At 30.3% G+C, this 22,028-nt stretch overlaps 1 protein-coding gene across 1 annotated transcript; it reads right to left on the reverse strand.

The window, feature by feature from the left end:
• Nucleotides 1-2,239: 2,239 nt before the first annotated feature.
• LOC130441602 (protein takeout-like) lies at nucleotides 2,240-20,755 on the reverse strand. Its single transcript, XM_056775349.1, has 5 exons — nucleotides 20,600-20,755; nucleotides 10,451-10,691; nucleotides 8,498-8,631; nucleotides 6,801-6,950; nucleotides 2,240-2,704 (listed from the first exon to the last, which is right to left on the reverse strand). Exons 1-5 carry the CDS (start codon nucleotides 20,685-20,687, stop codon nucleotides 2,553-2,555), a joined length of 765 nt encoding a protein of 254 aa, XP_056631327.1. The 5' UTR covers nucleotides 20,688-20,755; the 3' UTR covers nucleotides 2,240-2,552.
• Between the last annotated feature and the right edge of the window lie 1,273 nt (nucleotides 20,756-22,028).

Here is a 22,028-nt window from a genome sequence, read left to right on the forward strand (position 1 = left end):
ATACACATTTTTTACGATTTTGTCGCAACTACTGGCAACATTGTATTGAAATTTTATACGAATATGTTTTGGTAGCTTATACATTCAATGAATTTGTTTTCATATATGACTCTCATAGAGAACGCTGGTTACTCTATTCGTACCAAGTAGTTTTGAACATAACTTTTTTTAATATTATATTGATTAAGCGAAATTTCAAGTGAAATTAAACATAATTTGATTTCACACCAAAAAGGTACTCTTGATAAAAATCGATATTGAGTACTGTTTTCGGAATATTTTGATTTGAAAAGTATGAAGTAATAACCAATGCTGGTATAAAGTATTCATAAAGTTTAGAGATGTGTCGATACCAAAATTTTTTGATTCTCAATACCGATACCTAAAAAATCGATTTTCGATTCTCGATACCGATACCATTGATGTATAATAGCCACTTGTAAAAAAATTTTATTACTAGAAACATATTCATAGTTTGTTGAACAATCTACAGACCAATTTTAAAATATCTATGCCTATACAGGGATAAATGAGGCAATTTCTAATGATAAAAAATGTAAGACATACGCAAAGGTTAAGTTGTCGAAATTATTAAATAAAATAAATATCAGAAAGAAATGTGGATGTACTTTTTCTTGCGTAAGGAAGGCACAGTAGAGGCGAATATAGTTATCGCCTAATAAAGGTAATTTTCTCGTTTTTAATTGTATTTAGTTTTATCTTATCATATCATCAATTGAAATTTTAGCTCTTTGGTTTTTTGGTTATTGTATCAAAAATCGAAATCATTATTCAAGTTATTTTAAAAGCAGGATTTTTCTACACTCTACACCTAATATATGAAAGACCATGTGGAACCACTTTGTCGGCGCAATAAATATACCGATACAGCCTGTTTTTTAAACAAAGACAAATATTTTATTTTCCAATATATGATGTTTTCATTTTGATAACAATATAAACTGGATTAAAAAATAATTTTTCCGTCCATTTACTGGTATCGGCATCGACTTTGCGATCGATTCTCGATACCGATACCAATGTCCAAGAATCGGTGGTATCGAAAATCAACTGATCAATCAATAAAGTTATAAACTATTATCATTAATTAGTGAGCATTATGTAAATTGAAAATTTTTGTTGCGTAAATGAGACCCCATCGATAAAACATATACATTCAAAAAAATTGGGACCGAGTGTTTTCGTTTCTTGTAACGTTTCACAATAATCCAGTGTAATTAGTAGTGGATCTTGTCTTATAAAGTTAAATAAGTAAGGACACTGAGCTATTGGAGGCCTTAGTATGAAACAAACAACAATTTGATGATTATGTATTGCGGTTCTGGGACGCAAACTGTTATTTGTTTCATATTAAGGCCCCCAAAAGCTGAGTACCCATAATTATTTTAATTTGAATTTTACATGGCAATAGCATTTGCTATGACTATGTCATGGAAAACTGTCATTCTATGATAGTTATGACGTTGAGTCAATGTTAGTTATATTTCTGTAACCCTGTTATTTGTTAAATTAGATATTGTTAATCAAAATGTACTCAAATTTTGAATACACTGACATGTTATTAACCTTAGGAGAGTGTTTAGGAAACTCTAGTGCAGCTGTTATGCGTTATGCGTAAGTTTCTTCGAAAAAACTTACCAAGTGAAAATACATTTAGAGCAATTGAAGAACGACGTTGTTGAGAAACTGGGAATGTGAGACCTAAAAAAATAAAATCTGGTAGGACAAGAACCATTAGAAAGGAAATATGATTTCAAATTTAGTTGATCAAAATCCAACAATTAGCGTAAGGAATGTGGCAAGACAAACAAATGCGTCTTCTTCAAGTACTTCGATGATACTTAAATAGGTGGAGAAGCTCCAATGCATTAGCCTCCTCGGCCATGGGATTTTAATTCCTTGGATTACACAGTATGGTAGCATCGTAAAGAAAAAGTTTATGCTATAGTTTATGCTCAATAATTGAAAGACGGAATTCAACGTCGCTCATAGTTGACTCCCAACCGTTTAGAAGATTAATGGATTCTTTAAAACAAAGGATAGACTTGTGTATTCGTGAAAACGGAGGACACCTACTATAATGGAATGATTCCAAAACAATTTCTAATAAAATTCAATGTTTCTAGTAGTTGCTGCAAAATCGTAAAAAATGTGAATGTTTTTGACACAGCCTCTATTTGAAATCGGTAATTTCGTTGAATTTTCGTTTTAGAAAAATATCAACTTGCAGTGGGGAAAAATATGAAAGGATTTTATTAAACAGTAATAGAAAATAGATACAAATCAGTTATCGGATGTAATGAGAGATATTTCTGAAAAATATATACTCAATATTTCTATTTCCGTTGCAAATCGGCATATGTTCCAGATACCACGTCACCCCGTACAATTTTTGTTGACTGTTCTGCATAATTTTCACAACACTGTTCTCTCACTTTTTAGAAATTTACTAAAACGAATAAAATGAGGATCTAAATATGTTTATTGAGAAGAAATTATCAATTTCTTATCAAAGTTTGAAAAATAATTAATTATTTGGGAAGTAGTATATTCTTTGGATATTTGTGGAATATCTTGTTGGCGAATTTTTTCAATATCATGGCAATGTTGTCTTCTAATACTGGTTTGATTTCGTTTGCAATTTGTTTCCAATTGTCATTCAAGAACAAATTCATGGCTTCACCTACAACAAATGATAATATTCAAATATCGAATGAAGACATAAATAATTGACTTATAAGTATGTATATGAAGCTACAAAGATCTAATTAAGTGACGACATATCGATATGGGAAATATTGGAGAAATAGCATTCCAAAAAATATATATCGTGTCCCAGGATAGGTGAAAAGATAAAAAATTTCCATTTTAATCTCAATTTTTAGAGTTCAGTCCTTGGTCTAATAGTAATTAATGTAACAGAAAAACTAGGTATATGGAAATAACCAGAAAACGTATTTGTCTCGACAATATAGTGCTTTTTATGTGGGTTATTGAGATAAGTTGTGAAGATTCATACTAAACTTCAAAATCGTCGGTTAATTATAATTTTTTCATTTTCACAAATAAATAATTAATCTTTGCAACAAAAACTGTCGCGGAAAAACAGAGTTGTATGAATAACAACAATAATATGGTAAAATGATGTGTGGAAACTACTAAAATTGTTTTTTAATACACTTTAACATTAGAGAATGAACGTTTATGTGATTCAGTGTTGTGGTTCCAGGGAAAGATTGATAATTTGGGTTATTGCTTTGTATTTTTGGGGTCACACTATCGACCTCAAGTAGTGGCGGTACATCAAAGAGATAAACGCGAGAATTGTGCCATGAAGCGGCCACACTATGTATGGTTAGTATGCGTCGTGAACGCGACGGGACAGTAGACCGGGAGCCGGCAATCTCAAAAGACCCGTGACCTGCACTCGGTACGCGTCAATTTATTTGGCCGAATTATTTAAAAAAAAGCAAAATTGTTTTCTCGACATCGCGGATTTGAAGTTGAATAGAATCGACGGAAATATAGGAAATTTTTTTTCGAGCTCATTTTTATTTCAGTTGTTATTAATTTAAGATAATACAATAAACTATTGTTTATACTAAAGCAAAATATAATTATTATATTATTATTATTATAATGTTTTTCATCCTCTGATTCGTCACATTCCTCATTATTTTCATGCTGAATCAGAATTTACTCAACTTTTAGTGGTGCCGCTGGGCCGTTATACCACAATGGTTCGAGTTTCTTATTTTCCGTGAATTACCATCCACATTCGGTTGGATCATTTGAAATGCATTTTGGTTCCGTAACATTTTGCCACATTTTATTTACGAATATTGTGCGTGAAATTTTTTGTGATAACGCTTTCCAGCACGGCGTAATTTTACTAGAATAAAAATTCCTAGTGCCTTCATAAAATTCTTCTCTCTCACTTGTACTTGCAAAGAACTTTTTCTAATTCAAATCTTGCAGCATTTATATCACTATTTTGTACATTGTACACTTTATTCGTAAATCTTTGTATTATATCTGTTTTTTCTTTATTATTAATATCTTGTGTATCCGTTAAATGCTCAAAAATATTTTGAAATTATAAAGAATTATAAAAACAGTAGTAATAATAATTAAAAAATATTAAGAAATTAATATAATAATATGAGATGAGAATCGAGTCCGTATACAACAAAATTGGTATGTGCGATATTTCGTGCCGTTTTCAGGCACGCATACCATGATATTTTTAAAATTTGAAAATAAACAAATTAAAAGTTTTCCGGAATGACGAGGAAATTTTATTCCCCAATTGGTAAGACGATTTTTTCCATTAATTCACAAAATTTCCCACCGAACAGACCGTTTTTTATCGAAATTCGTGATGATGGGAAAACATATTTTTGGCCAAATAAATCGATGCTTACTCTAATTAATAGCTGTGGACTTAAATAAGAATTTTGCAATTCCGTGATCACGGGTCTTTTGAGATTGCCGTCTCCCGGACTATAGGGATGGGCAAATGAAAAAAATATCGCATCGATATTTTTAAACAACAACGACTTATGCAGAAAAGAAATATGTATATTTTGATTTGTCGATATTTTTGCTTCAAGGTGCGATTATATTTGTCAAATAGTCAAATTATTCGAACGTTAAAAATTATGAACAAACATTTAATTATATCAGTTTTATTTATTAATTAAGCAAATAAATTTTTGATTACTGTTAATAAGATAAAGATTTTAGTAATGTCAGAAAATGATCATTTAAACAGCAGTTAGGAATCTGAATTTTATTCAAACCAGTAATAATCTCGTATACATATCAAAAGTACTCGGTCTTTAATATGCTCTCCAGTTAACATGATTCTATTATCTGGAACAGCTAGATTGACCGTCGAAGCAAGTTTTTCAGATGATACAGAGGAAGGCATTATAATGCTTTTTTTAGATGAGTGGCTCAATTTTTAGTATTACCACATGTTTCATATTCTTCACCACATAAATTACAAGAAACAAGTTGATTGTTTCCATTTTCAAACTATCACTTATGTATGTACACTACATACACAACCTAATACACAACTGTGGTTGCCACTGTTACATATATAGGCACACAGGAAAGCTCGCGCGTTCTGGTCTACCCTTAAAAGTATACTTACTTGTATAATTAATTAATTTATGAATTTATACGACGAATATTACGACAATAAGTGGAATACATAATAAGTATGAAATATGATGAAGATATTGAAAAAATATCGAATTTGATTCTCGAAAATTAATAAAATTAATAACGACTATTGATACTTCAAGATAAACAAAAATCGACGATATTAATCGATTATTAGTCGAATTTTTCAAGGAAATGGGGGTCATGATTAGAAGAAAAATGGAGGGCACATCATTTTTCCATTGTTTTGAGACCTCCTGAACACGATTATGATGATGGTTTTTCGAATGTCTGTAGTTTATATATATATATATATATATATATATATATATATATATATATATATATATATATATATATATATATATGTTTAAGCTACAATTCTTATTTTCGTCTCTCGAGCAATTGCTATGGGTCCTATTTGGTTCAAAATTAGCATACATGGCTTTTTTGGCGGCGGATTGATGTTATTAGAGTTTGGTTGAAAACGAATGAATATTTCGAGGGGTCGCAGTGCAGAAAAAGTTGTTTTTTACCTTTGCTCACCTCTGCAGGTCAAACGAAAAGCGACTGAAAAATGAAATTTCACATGTAGGTTCAATTAGTTGCGAGATGATTTCCTGTATAAGGTCGAAACTTTCCATCTCCACCCTTCTCCATTTTATGGTCATTTTTGTTATATTTTCTTATTTTTTGGCCAGAAAAGTTTAACTAGAGGGTTCGAACTTCGCATGCAAGTAGGGGTGATGTTGAAGAATTGTCTTTCTCAATCTCAAAGTTTTCTTCTTCAGTTCTTCTAGCACAAAACGCCCGAAATAATATTTGATCGTTGTAATTGTTGAACTGGACCGCCTCCTATTTAATGAATAATACGAGTATGATCGTTGCTAGGGTGATTTTTTTTACTTCCCATTTTCGAAATTTCTTGTCATAATGACAATTTTTTCTTTGTTGTCAATTGGAATTGAACAAGGGGGTTCGAGACCACCGGGTCTATTGAAATTATGAATTTTCATTCGAGAGAGAGAGAGAGTTAACTTGTGAAATGAAAAGTTATTGAGGAATAGCAAATTTTCCATATAAAGAAATAAGATTGAGAATTGATATCATTTTCAAAAAAAATCATTTTATGGAAAGATTTGTTTGTGTATTAGTTAAATTATTCATTCAACGAAAAATTCGACTTTCGTGATAGAGCTCTGCTGCTCACGGCTTATATATATATCGATATTTTATGCCCTTATGTCTTTAAGGGAGCTAATTTCACCAAACAGATATTTTTTATAAATTAACAATTTCTTTTAAGAAAAGAAGTAAGAAAAGTTATCACAAATAGTGCTTCGTCTTTCCAAAACTGTAGACATTGGAGCGAGGCAATCTTCATTACGAAATTAATGTAAGCAGTATTTAAAAAAAGTTAATGTTTGGTGATGCGAGTATACTCAAACTTTAACCTCAAAAAATAACAGTTGTGATCGTGAATTTTTTTGTTCCTTTAATCCTTTCACCTATCTAAAAACGTATTATCATTGGAACAAATTTCTTTTTTGAATTTAGTTAAGGTGGTAGTTGCTTCAATCAAAGCTATTTTGTGAATATTTACTAACCTAAATCTTGATCCCCATTGAATAAATCTTCAAATCGTATATTGGCTTCTGCTATATCAAAATTTATATAAAAATCCTTGACATTATAGTATATGTTATCATTTTTTTTTATTTTTTCCACTCGAAGTGTCACAGTTGCGTCAATATTAGCTGAAATGTAAGTTTGTATAAATATAATATAATATTATAAAATCTTATACTTATTTTTCAATATACTTATACTATCTTCTCGAAAATATCGAACAATAAAATTTACTATTTAATTTGAGAGAAATTATTTTGTGGAATAGGAAAGAAAAAAAGGAGTAGTGAAACAAGCCTAATCTTTCAATCTACTCAACTAACGACCTTTCATAGGAAAACTACGAGGATTGCTACTTAAGTTTGGAGATATGGCAACACTGATGTGAATACGTCAATCCTGACATTGCTATCACGAAGTTTGATATTTTATGGTGAACGTACTCGGAACATGTTATCATTTGAGTGCTATTTGAGTTGTTTACAGATACTTGAAACATTTATATAGGTCAAAAATCGAATTAAATCGCTAAAATTTTCGTGCGATGTTTTTTTATGACTTTCAATGTGGATTAAACCAACAGCAGAGTGCTGATCAACTTGCTTCGACTTTTGGTAAAGGAGCATGATCTCGAGACACCGTGTTTCGCTGGTTTTCCAAATTCAATTGTGGTCGCACATCGCTACATGATGGTGAAGGTCCTCTAAAATTGGCTATTGTGCCAGAAAATATCGATGCTGAGCATATATTGCAGGATCGTCATGTGGCACACCGTGAAATTGAGGCTATTTACAGCCAAATGTTCATGCAAAATTGAATGTATGCGAGTGGAACTAATGTTTTGCATTAGTTCCACTCGTATACATTCAATATTGCATGAACATTTGGCTGTCAAAATTATTTATTTGCGTTGGATACCGCTTAATCTGATAATGGGTTAAAAAAAAGCTCGTGGAATTTGGTGCAAAGAAATGCTAAAAAAATCAATAGCGGTGCTTCAAAATACGACGAATCATGGCTATATGCATATTAACCTAAAACTAAACAACAATGGACTATATAGGACTTTCAAGACGAGCTAAATCCAACAAAAGTTGTTTGTGCACGAAACAAATGATCGCCCTGTTTTTTTGGAATAACTGAATATGCAGCCATTGTTCCATTGGAGCAGCTCAAAACGTTCCAAATGGCACACCAGCATTTATTTGCTAGGAGTATTAAGAAATCCAGAAACTAATCGCAAAAAACTCCACGACAATGCAAGCTCTCACACATCAGCTCAAATAAAAACGTTTTTGAACAATCAAAACATCTAATTGATAAGTCGACCACTCTACAGTCCTTGTTGGTATCCAATGATTTCTTCTTATTGCCGCAAATCAAAAATAAATAGCGAGGTCATCGTTTTTCTACACCTTAAGGAACACTTGATGAGTTCAAATGACATGTTTTGAAGGTACCTCAATTAAAAAAAAATGCTTCGACAATTGGTTCAAACGCATGTGAAAATGTATCTCTCAATCTCTCAATTTTCTCATCTCAATGGAGAACATTTTGTAAAATAATAGAGCCATATCCAATTATAAAGATTTATTTTTATTTGTCTGCCTCATAATTCATGTAGCAGCCCTCGTATAATTTTTTCGCGGTTTGAACTTAATTTCATAATACTTACTATAGTTTGAGGTACTTAAACCTGAACCAGTTATAGGCATCAGCATAATTTTGCCATCCAAGTTATAGTCACAAACAACATGTAATATTGGTAGCAACAGCTTAATTCGCATTTTATCTTTTTCTAAATCAATTCTGCAACAATTCAAATAATATTAATAATACGTATAACTGTATCTCCATGCGAAAAATTTTGCAAAAATCTACTCCATTCTCTCCGATTGCGAAAATATATAAAAACAATCTGTAATTTACAATATATTCCATATTTCAAACCTAATTTTCTATTGCTCAGATTCGTCGATTAGTGAAGAATATTTTACTGTTTCAATAACATATTACACTTTTGAATTCTCAAAACACTGACAAAAAACGGATTTTGCCTACATAGAAGTGAGTTCCTTATTCGGAGGAAGTTCCACTGTATTTTTATTCAGGGATATAATGGTTTACCGAAGTTTAATCTGTTGTGACATATCGTTTTTTCATAATCAATTTTCAAATCAAAATATATCATACTCATCCGGTTTATTTCATAAGATATCTCGGGTACTTACTAAAGGTACTAAAGGACTGTTCTGGTTATTAGGACTTTTCTTATTCATGTGACTACATTTAACAGCAGGAAAAAACAAATCATTTCAAGTATGAAATGATGTTTAATTAACGCTAGACATTCCTTTTTCATATTTCTCAAGTTTCAAATCCCGAGATGTCAAGTATTTCTATACTATGCTGATAGGAAGAGACATCGTATAAGGATTTACAAAAACCATTAACATCAATAAAAATCTTAAATGTAATTATGGGGTAATGACATGTGAAATTTCATTTGAAACTTGAACAAAATGTAACTGAAACTTGAAATACTGTAATGTTGTATTTATTTATATGAACAGTTCTTACTCACAAAATAGTGGGATGAATATATATGCACATACTTACATAATTTATATATACACTAATTATTCCTTATATACGGTTAACGATTCACTGATATTTATGTACACATTAAACATCTATTTTATTCAAAAAAACTTTTTAGTTTACTTGTCACTGTCTCGGCGTATTCTACTTTTTACAACCGCTGAAACTCCGTTTTATATATTATAATTAAATTAGTGTGAATAAACTATCTCATAACAGTGCACATCCGTCAAACTTGAGCTTGGATAACATATTAGACAATGACTGATTTTATGGTCTATATCAGTGCGCGAATTTGTGAAAATATATTCAAAGAAATGTATGGCAGTGTTTGTTTATCTCTGGAATGAGTGTTTTACTCGTACTTCTTCCTTAGTAACTTTCCGTTGGAATAAAAATTGTTCAAGCAATCTCAATCTTCCAGCCATAATGGCTTGTATTTCATCTATGTCGGAGCTTAGTCTTTCTATTTATTATGATGTTATTGAAGCTCAAAATGTTAATCAGCATTACCAACTTCGTATTCTTTGTATTTATTCTCAATTTCGAGGAATTATAAGGGGAAACAACCCGAATTGTGTAGGCACCAGTCATGGGCTTGACACCAAGAAAATGTGGTAAGTCATTCTGCATTATATATTCCTAATTTCTCAATATAATGAATCATTACATGGTGAAACAGCAGGATGCGGTGCTGTGCGATATACATTTTTCTCCAAGTCTACTAAAAAATAGATTTGAATCTGCCGTGGTAGAGGCAGCTCTGATGTAACTGAGAAAAAAAGACTTCTGCACTGTTTCAAACAAAGAGACTAGAAGAAATCGATGTAGGAATAGGTTTATTTTGAAGGTAATAATGAATAAAATTGTATTAAAATAAAACAGAATGAGTAGAACCAATATGTGTATGGCTGTTTTTGGTGTTATAGATAACTAATAAATTATTGTCATTATCTGTTCCTATATCAGTGAATAAATAACCTTCATCAATATTTCATTATATTCTGTTAATCATTGTAATACTCACTTAATATCCTTGATGACGAACTTTGATGGACCGTATACTTTAATATTTTTGTATTCGGATCGAAGTGCTACTGAACCTGTTCCTTGATCAATAACAACTTCTGGTATCGATAATGGTTCAATACTGGGTATACCCAAATCAGGAATTCCCTTGATTAGTAGAGGTCGTAGTTTTTCTACTGAACTTTGAATACATTTCGCTAGATTTGGGTCTGTTTGATGACATACTTTGAAGTATGATGCTAAAAATTAAAAAAAAAGTAAGTTGAGTTTGAGAGAAAAATGTTATTCAATTCTATACAGGAGCATATTTTATTACAACAAAACTCACAATTACCCTGTCAGGTCCTTCCAGCCGAGCATCAGCCAGAAAAATATAAAGCATCGTAAAGCACAGTATAATAATTGTGAGTGAGATAAGGAGTTCAATACTCAATTAAATATAATAGAAGTATATAATACATTATAGAAATATTTCTAGTCTTTAGATATACAAGTGATATACAGATTCCAAATCATAGGCTCCTTCTGGATTAATATAAATTTAACGAAAAACAATATAACGGAACAATTTAGAGAAAAATATGCGAACCTACCACGTATTTTTCAAAATACTAGATATGCAATGAAAAACTGACATTTATTGATAGTTATAACAATGAGCCACCAATATTCAGTTGTTTGAAACCTTGTTATTTATAAAATTGGATATTGTTTATCAAAATTTACTTAAATGTTGAATACACCGATATGTTATTAACGTTAGATGAGTGAACTGAAGTGCAACTGTTACGTGTTAAGTTGCAATTATAAACTTTTACGTTCACGCACGCGTTGACGCCCCCATTGGCGTTCGACTTCACGTTGGCTACGCGTTGGAACGCAAGTGCGGACGTTGGTGTTTATCCATCACACTCCGTAATCTGTTGAAAGCGAATAAGCGTGGGCGCTAGAGTGAAAGTTTATAAATTGACATTTATGCAGAAAAGTTCCCTAGAGATTTTGCCTAGGTATTGAGAATGTGAGACCAAAAAAAATGTGGTATGCTAAGAACAACAAGAGCCATTAGTAAAAAAAATAATTGAAATTCCGTTGATAAAGATCCAACAATAAGTGTATGGAATATGACAAAACAAATATGTCTTCTTCAAGTACTCAGAGAATACTTAGAGAGCAGTAGCTACATCCTTATCATTACAAACAAGCATCTACCATTTCCAGTTAATTTCGTTAAAATTAATGCTGATGATTCTATTTTAGCCATTCCAAATCAATAAATTGAGATAGTAGTACATACGTATAACTCCTATCACCCCAACCTCAAGTTTACCTATCTTGAAGAATTATATGGTGCTATCCCTTTTTTGGACACATGATCGAATGGTTTTCCAATGCTTTAGCATCAGGCCAACTACTCAACTTTCATTTGAACCATCTTTGGAGACATAAATTAGGAACAATAAAAGGAATTAGACAAGGTTCAACGTCTAAATAGCCCTGAATTCTATGCTGATAATATGAATAAAATCAATCAAATTTTCGGAATTAATGGTTACCCAAGAAAGCTAGTTAATAAAATTATAAGTGAGAGCACGTAATACAGGTACTTCGAAACGAAAGTAAAATGTATTATAAATTTCCTTAAATTAGAGGATTGTTGAAGAAACTTGGAAATTATTTCAAAATGCATTCGTGAAATAATTTGAGCTGACATTCTACCCAATAAACAAAATTGGCATCTTATTCAGACAAAACACCTAAACTCCAGCATTCCAATGTGATTTAAAAAATAAATTGTTTAGACTGCAATAAGAGTTACATTGGTATGACTTAACAGTGATTGAAATCTAGAATATAAGAGCATTAATATTGTCCAGAACAAAAAAAAAATAAAAAAGCTCTGATCCAACATCTAGTGGTTCAATATAACCATCTTCTGAATGTTTATAAGTAAGACTGTCTGACCGGACTAGTACTTGATGGTAATAATTATAATAATTCCAACAGTTTTTACCGTTCATGCTTTTGTTAATATTGGACAAGCTTGGAAGTATTTATTCACTGATGTATCAGGAGAATTATCTTTCAATGCGGAATATTTATATATTTATTTTATATTTTGACTGACGTCTAATTATTTAAAAAGGTATGTTTTTTGCAAAGGTTTTTACTCATACGAGTATTTCTATGTAATGGTTTCTTTAAATAACTTTCTTATTGTTCTTCTGTTTTATACAACAATGTTCTAATTTTTTTATATTATATAGTTTGTCTTAGATGCAGTGTGTAGATATTTATATTAGTACACTATCTGATTATTGTTTCACTTCTAATTTCACTTTATCTTCATCAAAGTTTGAAGTATAATGTACAATATATTTTTAGCTTCGATAAATATCAAATAAATAAAAGATCGGAACGTTGGCATTTTGAAACACTCTTGGACAGTTTTATTTTGAGTCCTCAAACCGCAACACCATTCTAAATTACAAAGTCCAGGAGATCATGTCAAACGATCTACCGATTAGAGTGCAATTTTGTCAAACATTCTTCGAAAAGACGTACGTATCTCCACCGCACTTTGATGGAAGGTGTCGTAATTGGAACCATTTTCTGAATCAATACATTGGTAGACGTGCAGAAGCTTTTCGGTCATGCGATTCTAATCGTTTAGACAACGCAGTTTGATCGTATCTTAAGAAAACAATTTATGTTACAAGATAAATTCACGTTAAGAACTGAAAGATAGAAATCAACTTCACTTCATTGACCTCCTAGAAGGTTGATGAATTCTTTAAAAGGATATACTTGTGTAACTTTCTAGAATTTTAATTCATGTTCTTTGTCTTAATTTCAATTTTTTACTTGTGATTTTCTCTTCAATCAATAAATTTATCATTTCTTAATACAACAGTTATTACTCCAATCAAAATATTCCAAAAACAGCACACAACATCGAATTTTACCTTTTTGACATAAAATTGATTGATGTCCAAGATCATTCAAAATTTTTATGAAAAAAGCTAGCCTTAAAAAAGTTATGCTCAATATTATTGGTATGAACCGTGTACTAACATCTTCTATGAGAGTTCGATCTGAAAGCAAATTTATGGGATGTATTAGCTTTTAAAACATATTCGTATAAAATTTCATTTCAATGCTTCCAGTACTTACGGCAAAATCGTAAATATATATATATATATATATATATATATATATATATATATATATATATATATATATATATATATATATATATACGTAAATTTAATAATAAATAACAATATTAATAATTTTTACGTAAATTTGAATTTTTTTATATTTTGGATCATAATTAAATGTACTTAAAAATTATTAATATTGTTATTTATTATTAAATTGAATAAATATTTTCATACAAATAATTTTATGTTCTGTTCTTATTAACTTAAACTTTGCTAAAATTTTTTCCATTATGTAATTTTCTATAAGATCTATATAGTTTTTAAAACATAAAATGATATAGTTTTGAATACATGTGAGAATTTTATTGAATTAATTGTATATTTTTACACTATAATATATAATTTTTTCTACGACCGTTATAATATTCACGATTTTTTTTCATTCAATTGCATTCATAAAGAATGTAATTACTGAAACGGTCAAAAGGCGTGAAAAAAAGTACCGCAGTGGTTCATTTTTTCACGCGTCTGCGATAAAAAAACTGCAGTACGTGTTATTTTTTAACGCAATTATAAAATTGTTTTATGAAAATACTGTAAACGCTTTTTTCTCATGTCAATTCGTTTCTCCAATAAACTGCCACACTTTTATTTATATATAGACATACTAGAAAATGCTTAAACAGCTTCACAGAAAGAGTGTTACTAGCTTACTTTGAATCTAAATCCAAATTGTGGAAGTCTTCAGCACTTTGGTCGATTTATTCAAAACTGAAAGGCACCCTTATGGTAAATAACGACGTTGACATCAGTAAATACTAAAAAACTCATTGCATATTTGAAAAATAAATCAGTTTACTATTACAAAATGAAGATTGATAAAAGTTTTATCGAATTTTTTAAGACTACGGGCGTAGAACATTTTTTGTATGAAACTCGTGAGTAAAGTAACTTTGTTTTACTCGTAGGAATTGCCGTCCTACTCGTGAAGAAAATATTACGTTACTCACTTGTTGCATAAATAACTATTATTAATCAATGATTTTTTGGTGGAAGGTCAACTTCCTTCTCACCTGAGAACATTTCTCAACTATTGATATTAACTTCCATCTCAACAACTATTCAACTACTGCAATACTTATATTTATGAGAATTTGAAAAAAGTAAACCCATTTCTTTATGAACGATATATTATTTCATATTTTCAAATGATTAATTTTATCCACGACCCATTATACGTCTGCTTGTTTGACCTCAATAATATGCATTGATCGCGGCAGTGATTAATGAATCCATTAATCACTGCTGTCAAATATTTTAGCTACATTATATTGTTCTGTTACAAAAAAATTGTTTTTATAATTTTATCATGTGAAACACTTCCGAATATTTTCAATTTAGTTCTGTACAAAGAAATTGAATGATTATAGTTTAAAAAACTAGATAGTCCGCTTTTACAGTACATCAAACTTATAAGCTAAACATAATTTAACTAAAAATAGGCTTAGAACAATAATGAATGAAAAATACTAGTATTATTGTGGTTTGTTCATATACATTTAGCGCCCGAAGCTTTTTCACAATAATACTAATGCTTTTAATTAACTATTGTTTTAAGCTTATTTTGAAAATTATTGACAAAAATTTTTGGTTTGATGTGATTGGAAAGCGTGTTTTTTTAAATTAAATTCATTTTTCACTATTTAGTTTTTTAATATCTCGTCGAAACTTGTATCAATCCGTGAAAATGTAGTTGGTATGGTTGTCGAAAAATGCTTGATTTCCAACACGGAGGTCGGAGGTTCGAATACTATGTCGAACGAAACTTTTATTAAATAATCTACTTGCTCTTTGTTCAAAAAAGTTAATCAGAACCAAACCAAATCTATATATTGGTGAAGCTAAGTCAGGACCTCCAGTTTGTAGGCATGGAACATTAACAGTGAGCTATCAGCGACATTAAATGTGTTTGTCGCATATCTGCACCGGATTTTCAGAACAATTTATAAAATGAAGTACCTTTTGATATAATACAAATTTGATGTTAAATCATGTTGAAAAACCAACTAAAAAGAATATAGAAAATGAAAGTGACTTTTTTTAATACCACCAGAAATTAGAGAAGCTGCTGAAGTGTCGTCTTCAGAGTATATAAAATAAGATTATTAATAACTATAAATTAATATCATCCTCACGTAACATTAGATATCCAATATTCAATAAACTGATACATAGATTTTTGACTTGATTATTATGGAGATATTATATGATTATTATACTTTTATATGTACTATGTACTATGTACTTTGTACTATATACTATGTACTATGTACTATGTACTATGTACTATGTACTATGTACTATGTACTATGTACTATGTACTATGTACTATGTACTATGTACTATGTACTATGTACTATGTACTATGTACTATGTACTATGTACTATGTACTATGTACTATGTACTATATACTATATACTATGTACTATGTACTATGTACTATGTACTATGTACTATGTACTATGTACTATGTACTATGTACTATGTACTATGTACTATGTACTATGTACTATGTACTATGTACTATGTACTATGTACTATGTACTATGTACTATGTACTATGTACTATGTACTATGTACTATGTACTATGTACTATGTACTATGTACTATGTACTATATACTATGTACTATGTACTATTTTCAAATAAACAATAATATATTGTATGAAATATTTACTAGAATAAAATAATAATGTTTCTATTAATTTATTTTCCAACAAAAATATTTTTGCAGTCGTGGATAAAGTATAGTATTCTACTTGAGTTTAATGAGTTATTAATCACTAAGTGATATAAACTTCAACTCGTGAATAATAACCTTCATTATAACTTCCTATAGTGTTTTCTTCATATTTGTCACGAATAATGATAACTCGACATGTTTGAAGGGTTGGAATGCTATAGCTCCATATTAATTGTCTGATAATGCTACTATTGGCTTTACCGATACGAAAAAAATCAGACTGCTAGTTATCACCAACACCACAATAATGAATTCGACATGTTTAGCATGTTGGAAAAACTACCTAAAAGTTATGTCGTACAACATTAAAAAAATGCGCTTTGTGCGTGAGTCTGTCTGTAGCGATGATCAGGAAGCATGTAGCAAGCTCGGGTTTGTTGCATTCAATTCCTATATACCTGTAGGAAGGCCGAAGCAAAAAAACTCTTGGCATTATAAGAGAAAAATTAAATTAAACTAAATGTGATTTTTATCGTACAAAATCTCTCAACAAACACCGAATTTGAAATTTTTTTGAAAGCAACATAAAAATTTAGATTTAGATTTAGATAATATTTTAATTCACAAATTGCAGTTCTACGGCATCAGGGGAACACTCCTCGCATGGTTTAAGTCATACCTTACCAACAGAACTCAGCTTATAAGGGTTGATACAACAATGTCTTCCTGCAAGGCACTAGAAAGTGGAGTGCCCCAAGGCTCAGAACTAGGCTCTATTGTGTTTCTTCTGTTTATAGACGCCGTCGTCTATCTAGATATCAGTGGTAAAATATTTCTATTGGCTAGTTCCTTTGGGAGCAACCCTGATCTCACGACACTTCATAGGGCCATATCTAGTGACCTAATATTAATAATTGAAATCAAATCGATATAATCTTTTCCCGCATTTTGCAATAATTTGAGGGCATATTTACTGGCCAGTCCCTTCTACTCAGTAAACGACTTCTATCCTAATAATAATATTTAATTCTTGACATGTTGTATATTGGTTTATTTTTTGCTATGGACTTATGTACTGATTGTTACCTATTACTATTACCTATAATTTTGTTATTCATTGTGGTTTTCTTCTGTATATTAAAATTTTATTGTATTTGTACTTTTATTTAGTTATTTTTATGTTTGTTTTTTAGTTTTTACAAGCCTTTGTCTGCAAATTGTAAACCAACAAAAACGTCAAAGTTTAAATTACGGGTAATATTTTTTCGAAATTGCCTTGGCTTATCTAGTTGAGAATAAGATGAAAAAATGAATTATTTTCCACAAACTCCAGAGTTGACTAGCAATTTTGAAAAGTGGAGAGTTCTTGGAAGACAATTACCTGACAACTGCTGAGAATAAAGAATTCTAATTGCAATTTATTTAACTATCATATAAAAAAATAAAAAAGAAATAATTCCGACGATTTAAAGCTAAATGTAATTGGGTTTCTGTTAAATATTGATACTATTCCAAATATTTCTTCCTTTATGGATAGTTTATTGCAAGAATGTTTGACATTGAAAGAATGGAGGAAATCGGCAAGTTACTTCAAATTTCAAATGTGTGTTGCAAGAATGGCGATATCACAAAAGTTTACAATTATTTCTCTCTATACCTATTCAATAAAATGTTGCCAATTTAAAACAAATATTTCTGAATATCCTTAATAACTATCGAGTTTTTCTCATTTTTACATGTTTTTTTCACCAATTCTGAATCAATTTTCAAACCTTCCATAACACATTCATATCATTTCTTCATTTGTTGCCGTTTCTTCGTTTCACCTACCAATTTTGTTAGTACGAGGATATATTAAAAAATTCTTAGAATACTATAGAACCAAACAAAATTTCAGTGTCAAAATATTTTATTACTCAACATATTCTCCTCTTTTAACATCTTCGACTATTCAATTCTCCATAAGTTCTAGTCCTGATGATTTTATTTCCTCTTCAAACATTCCTTTTTCATCCGGCCAATATGTTTTCATTGACTAATTGGTAGGTTTTATTACTAATTAATATTATATTTCTTTGAAACATACTTTAATCCAAATTTCATGAGTTATACTATGCTTCCAAATGTCTTCGTTCCTTTGACTTTTCTGGCAAGCCGCTCTATTTTTTTACTCCTTAGTCGTTTATCACCACAGGATCCTCTGGAATTTATATCATTTATCTTTGTTCCACATGAGAGATGGCTGATCCTTAATCTCCTTCTAATATTCTCTTTGCCTTTAATTTAAATTTTCACGATTGATTCTACGATTTAGCTATCAGAATATGTCATACACAAAAGTTACATATTGGTATTTGTTATTGAGGATTGTCCCACCGTTATTAAATCGATCGTGACCCCCAGAAATATATTAAATAATTCAGTGTAGAGAGAACCATTTTATATTAGATCTTTTTTACTTAATTTATACAATGTGGTCCATATGTATGGAATGAATTCAATTTTAGCGTTATTATGTGGTATGTGAAACAAACGGAAACATGTAGATTTTTATTCTTAAATTGACAATTTACAGTATGAAAATATTATCCCCCTCCAGCACCCCCTCTGAATTATAAGCACCACCACGAAAATTGTAAATAAGAAAGGGGGTCGTATAGCACCTTGTTGGAGATATAGTTTTTTTAAAGTTCTTTTAATTTGGTGCAATCATAACTGAGAAAATGACAAAACTTTACGTAGAGTGAAAATAATAATGTTGCATAATATTTGGAATGTATTATTTAATGTATTTTACAATTAAATTAAATGTTCAAAATGACCACCATTCACTTCTTGACCATAACCGAGTCAATTTTGGAATTCTCGTGTAATATTTTGTATGACCTCAGGTCCTATTTTGTTAATTTCTTCAGTTATCTTTTAAATCAGCAATATTGTCTGGTCTATTTAAATATACTTAAAATTTTCAATAACCCCTTAAGAAATAGTCGAGAGGAATCAAATCGGGGGATCTAGCCAGCGATTCCGTCTTCCAAACCACCTATTGGGAAAAACATCGTTCAAATAATTTCTAAATGTACATGCAAATTCGGAGAAGGAGTCTTGTTGGTAGTAAATAGATCGATCTCATTTAGATCATTAACATCATCATCAAGTCTTTGTAATGTAGGCACGAAGAAGTTAATCAAAAAAAACTAGATAAACCTCACCATTAACATACGTTCACTTTTTTAGTATATTGAGTGTGAACCTCACACATCCAGTGATGATTTTCTCTACTCCAATATGTACAGTTCTGTTTGTTAACTGTTCCGTTTAGATGAATCAGAAAAAACTATTTTACTTATGAACTGCAAATCTAGTTTCACGAAACTAATTTTGCTAACTATAGACTGCAGAACAGGGTATTTATTATTAAAAATTTCACAAACCTCCTTTTGGGTTCTTGTTTTCTTTCCACAATCAATCGTAATTAAAATATCTATTCTTTGAGTCTTGGACAAATAAGCCATAATTAAATTGAATATGCAAACAAATATTATACTGACGTCTTTTAGTAACTTTAAATACCTAAATGTCAGCAGCCTACTAGATTCATATTAATTCTTAATATGGCTTTTAACTAATATTTTAGTATCTTCAAATATTTTTTCCTGATGTTTAGCAGAGCAGATAATTGATGATTTCTAAAGTATATTTTAATAGACCAGACAATATTGCTGATTTAAAAGTTAGAATAACGGAGGGAATTAACAAAATAGCTCCTGATGTCATACAAATACAAAACAAGAATACCAAAATCGCCTCGGTTATTGTCAAGAAGTGAATGGTATTCATTTAGAACATTCAATTTAATTCAGAGATTATCAAAATTTAACATCTCAAAAATAAATTTTCTCTGTTATGATTGCAGCAAATTTAAAAGGACTTCATATTGCTCAATTCCTTTCCAAGAAAGTGCCTCACGACCCCCTTTTTTATTTAAAATTTTCAAAGGGTTGTTTATAATTGATTCTGTAAATTGTCAATTTAAGAATGAAAATCGACTGTTTCAGCTTTTTATTCCAAACGTATGTACCGCATTTTATGTTAACTTCTACCACTAAACGTGGTTGGGTAAGAGTTATGCCTAAAAACTTAATACTTGCTTTTTATCCAACGTATGATATCAAAGTAACAGTCTAAGATAAATGATATAATTATTTTTACTGTCAATAAACTGTGAGAAAATCAACTTACGCAATTTTTGTGATCCTGTAGCCGCAGAAGCAACATAAAACAAAAACTGTTGTAACACTAAACAACGGAAAAATGTATTAAGCTCCATGTTGAGATTATTAATGCTACACTTCAGTCAATCAAAATCACAATGTAATTTTTATTGTTATAGTTATGTATTTAATAACCTTCCAAAACAACAACTTATTTATTATAAATATTTTGATGTGACTCAAGATCATAGTGAACTTGACACGTACTTTAGAAAAATAAATAAAGGTTTACAATAATTTTAATATTAGCTGAACTTGACGTATTTACAGGTTGTCGTTGAATTATTAGTTCAAATAATAATTTTATAGAGAAGCAAACTCGTGAAGGTAATTGAATATATAGAGCCAATGAAAAAATTTCCTCAAACTACAGTTTAATTAAAATGCACTAAAAAATTATGAAACTTTTTGGAGTGAATCTTGGTGCAATTGGTCTTTAAAAATGAATTACATTATAGATACAGTTCTTCCAATATCAATTGCAGAAGACAGTTATGCGAGGAACAATCAATATTTTATAAATAAGCACGGCACTCATTTCAAAGATAATATAATAATGTTTACTCCCCGTATAAAATTCGGTAAACATCTAACAAACAGTCAGTCCACGTGGACTTAATGGAAGTGTGTCAAAATCATCATCTCAACTGTTTACCAATGAGAACATGGAGTCGTAAATAAAAATGCGTTTCTATTGGCCGAAGCGTATGTACAAATTTCTTCGAAATATTCCTGCCGGACAGTCTGCGATAAACAGTGGCGTCGTTTGGTAAGATGTAAAAATTATGGCGTTCTTTTGACCATAGGCAAATGAAGACAATGAAATTGCACAGAATGCAGACAGGTATGAATTTAATAATAAAGATTTAGATATACAAACACAGCAAGTTATTCTAAATATATTCGAATGTTTAAAAAGGAAAATATTCAAAATAATGCAATCATAATAAGAATTACTGAATTAACTAGAGTGAATAAATTTTCGAAATTCATCGAGTAGTCACGAAAGGGGTCGCTGTGGATCATTCACAGAACCGGAATCAATTGACAAAGCTACTCAAGATTTTATACGTGAGAAAATTATAGTTAATACTCGTATAAGGAGAACAGGGTTGAGATATTAGAAGTAATACAACAAAACGTAGCAGATTATCAAGAATACAATTATACCAGCTTAGAGGCATTGCGTTGATGGCGACAAGATTATTATTTGCGTCAAATAAAAAACTACCGAAGTTCTAATAGACACATAATTTATCTGAATGAAACATAGTTTGACTCTCAGGATGTAGTAAATTTCGGTTTGGTTGACAATAGCGAAAATGGTACGCGCTGGAAGCAAAAACGGTTTCGTGCCTAATGCTTTATTAATATCTGCTTAAAAAATTATAAACTGT

Source organism: Diorhabda sublineata, chromosome 3 (genome assembly GCF_026230105.1).
Source record: "Diorhabda sublineata isolate icDioSubl1.1 chromosome 3, icDioSubl1.1, whole genome shotgun sequence".
In the NCBI taxonomy this organism is placed as follows: domain Eukaryota; kingdom Metazoa; phylum Arthropoda; class Insecta; order Coleoptera; family Chrysomelidae; genus Diorhabda; species Diorhabda sublineata.

Bases quoted from the DNA above. Each gene is read 5' to 3' on its own strand.
- LOC130441602 (XM_056775349.1), bottom strand. From the start codon at position 20,687: ATGGAGCTTAATACATTTTTCCGTTGTTTAGTGTTACAACAGTTTTTG. The intron at 10,692-20,599 runs GTAAGTTGATTT...TTTAATTTTTAG, and splicing joins TACAGGATCACAAAAATTGC to CATCATACTTCAAAGTATGT. The intron at 8,632-10,450 runs GTGAGTATTACA...GAATTGTTGCAG, and splicing joins TTCGTCATCAAGGATATTAA to AATTGATTTAGAAAAAGATA.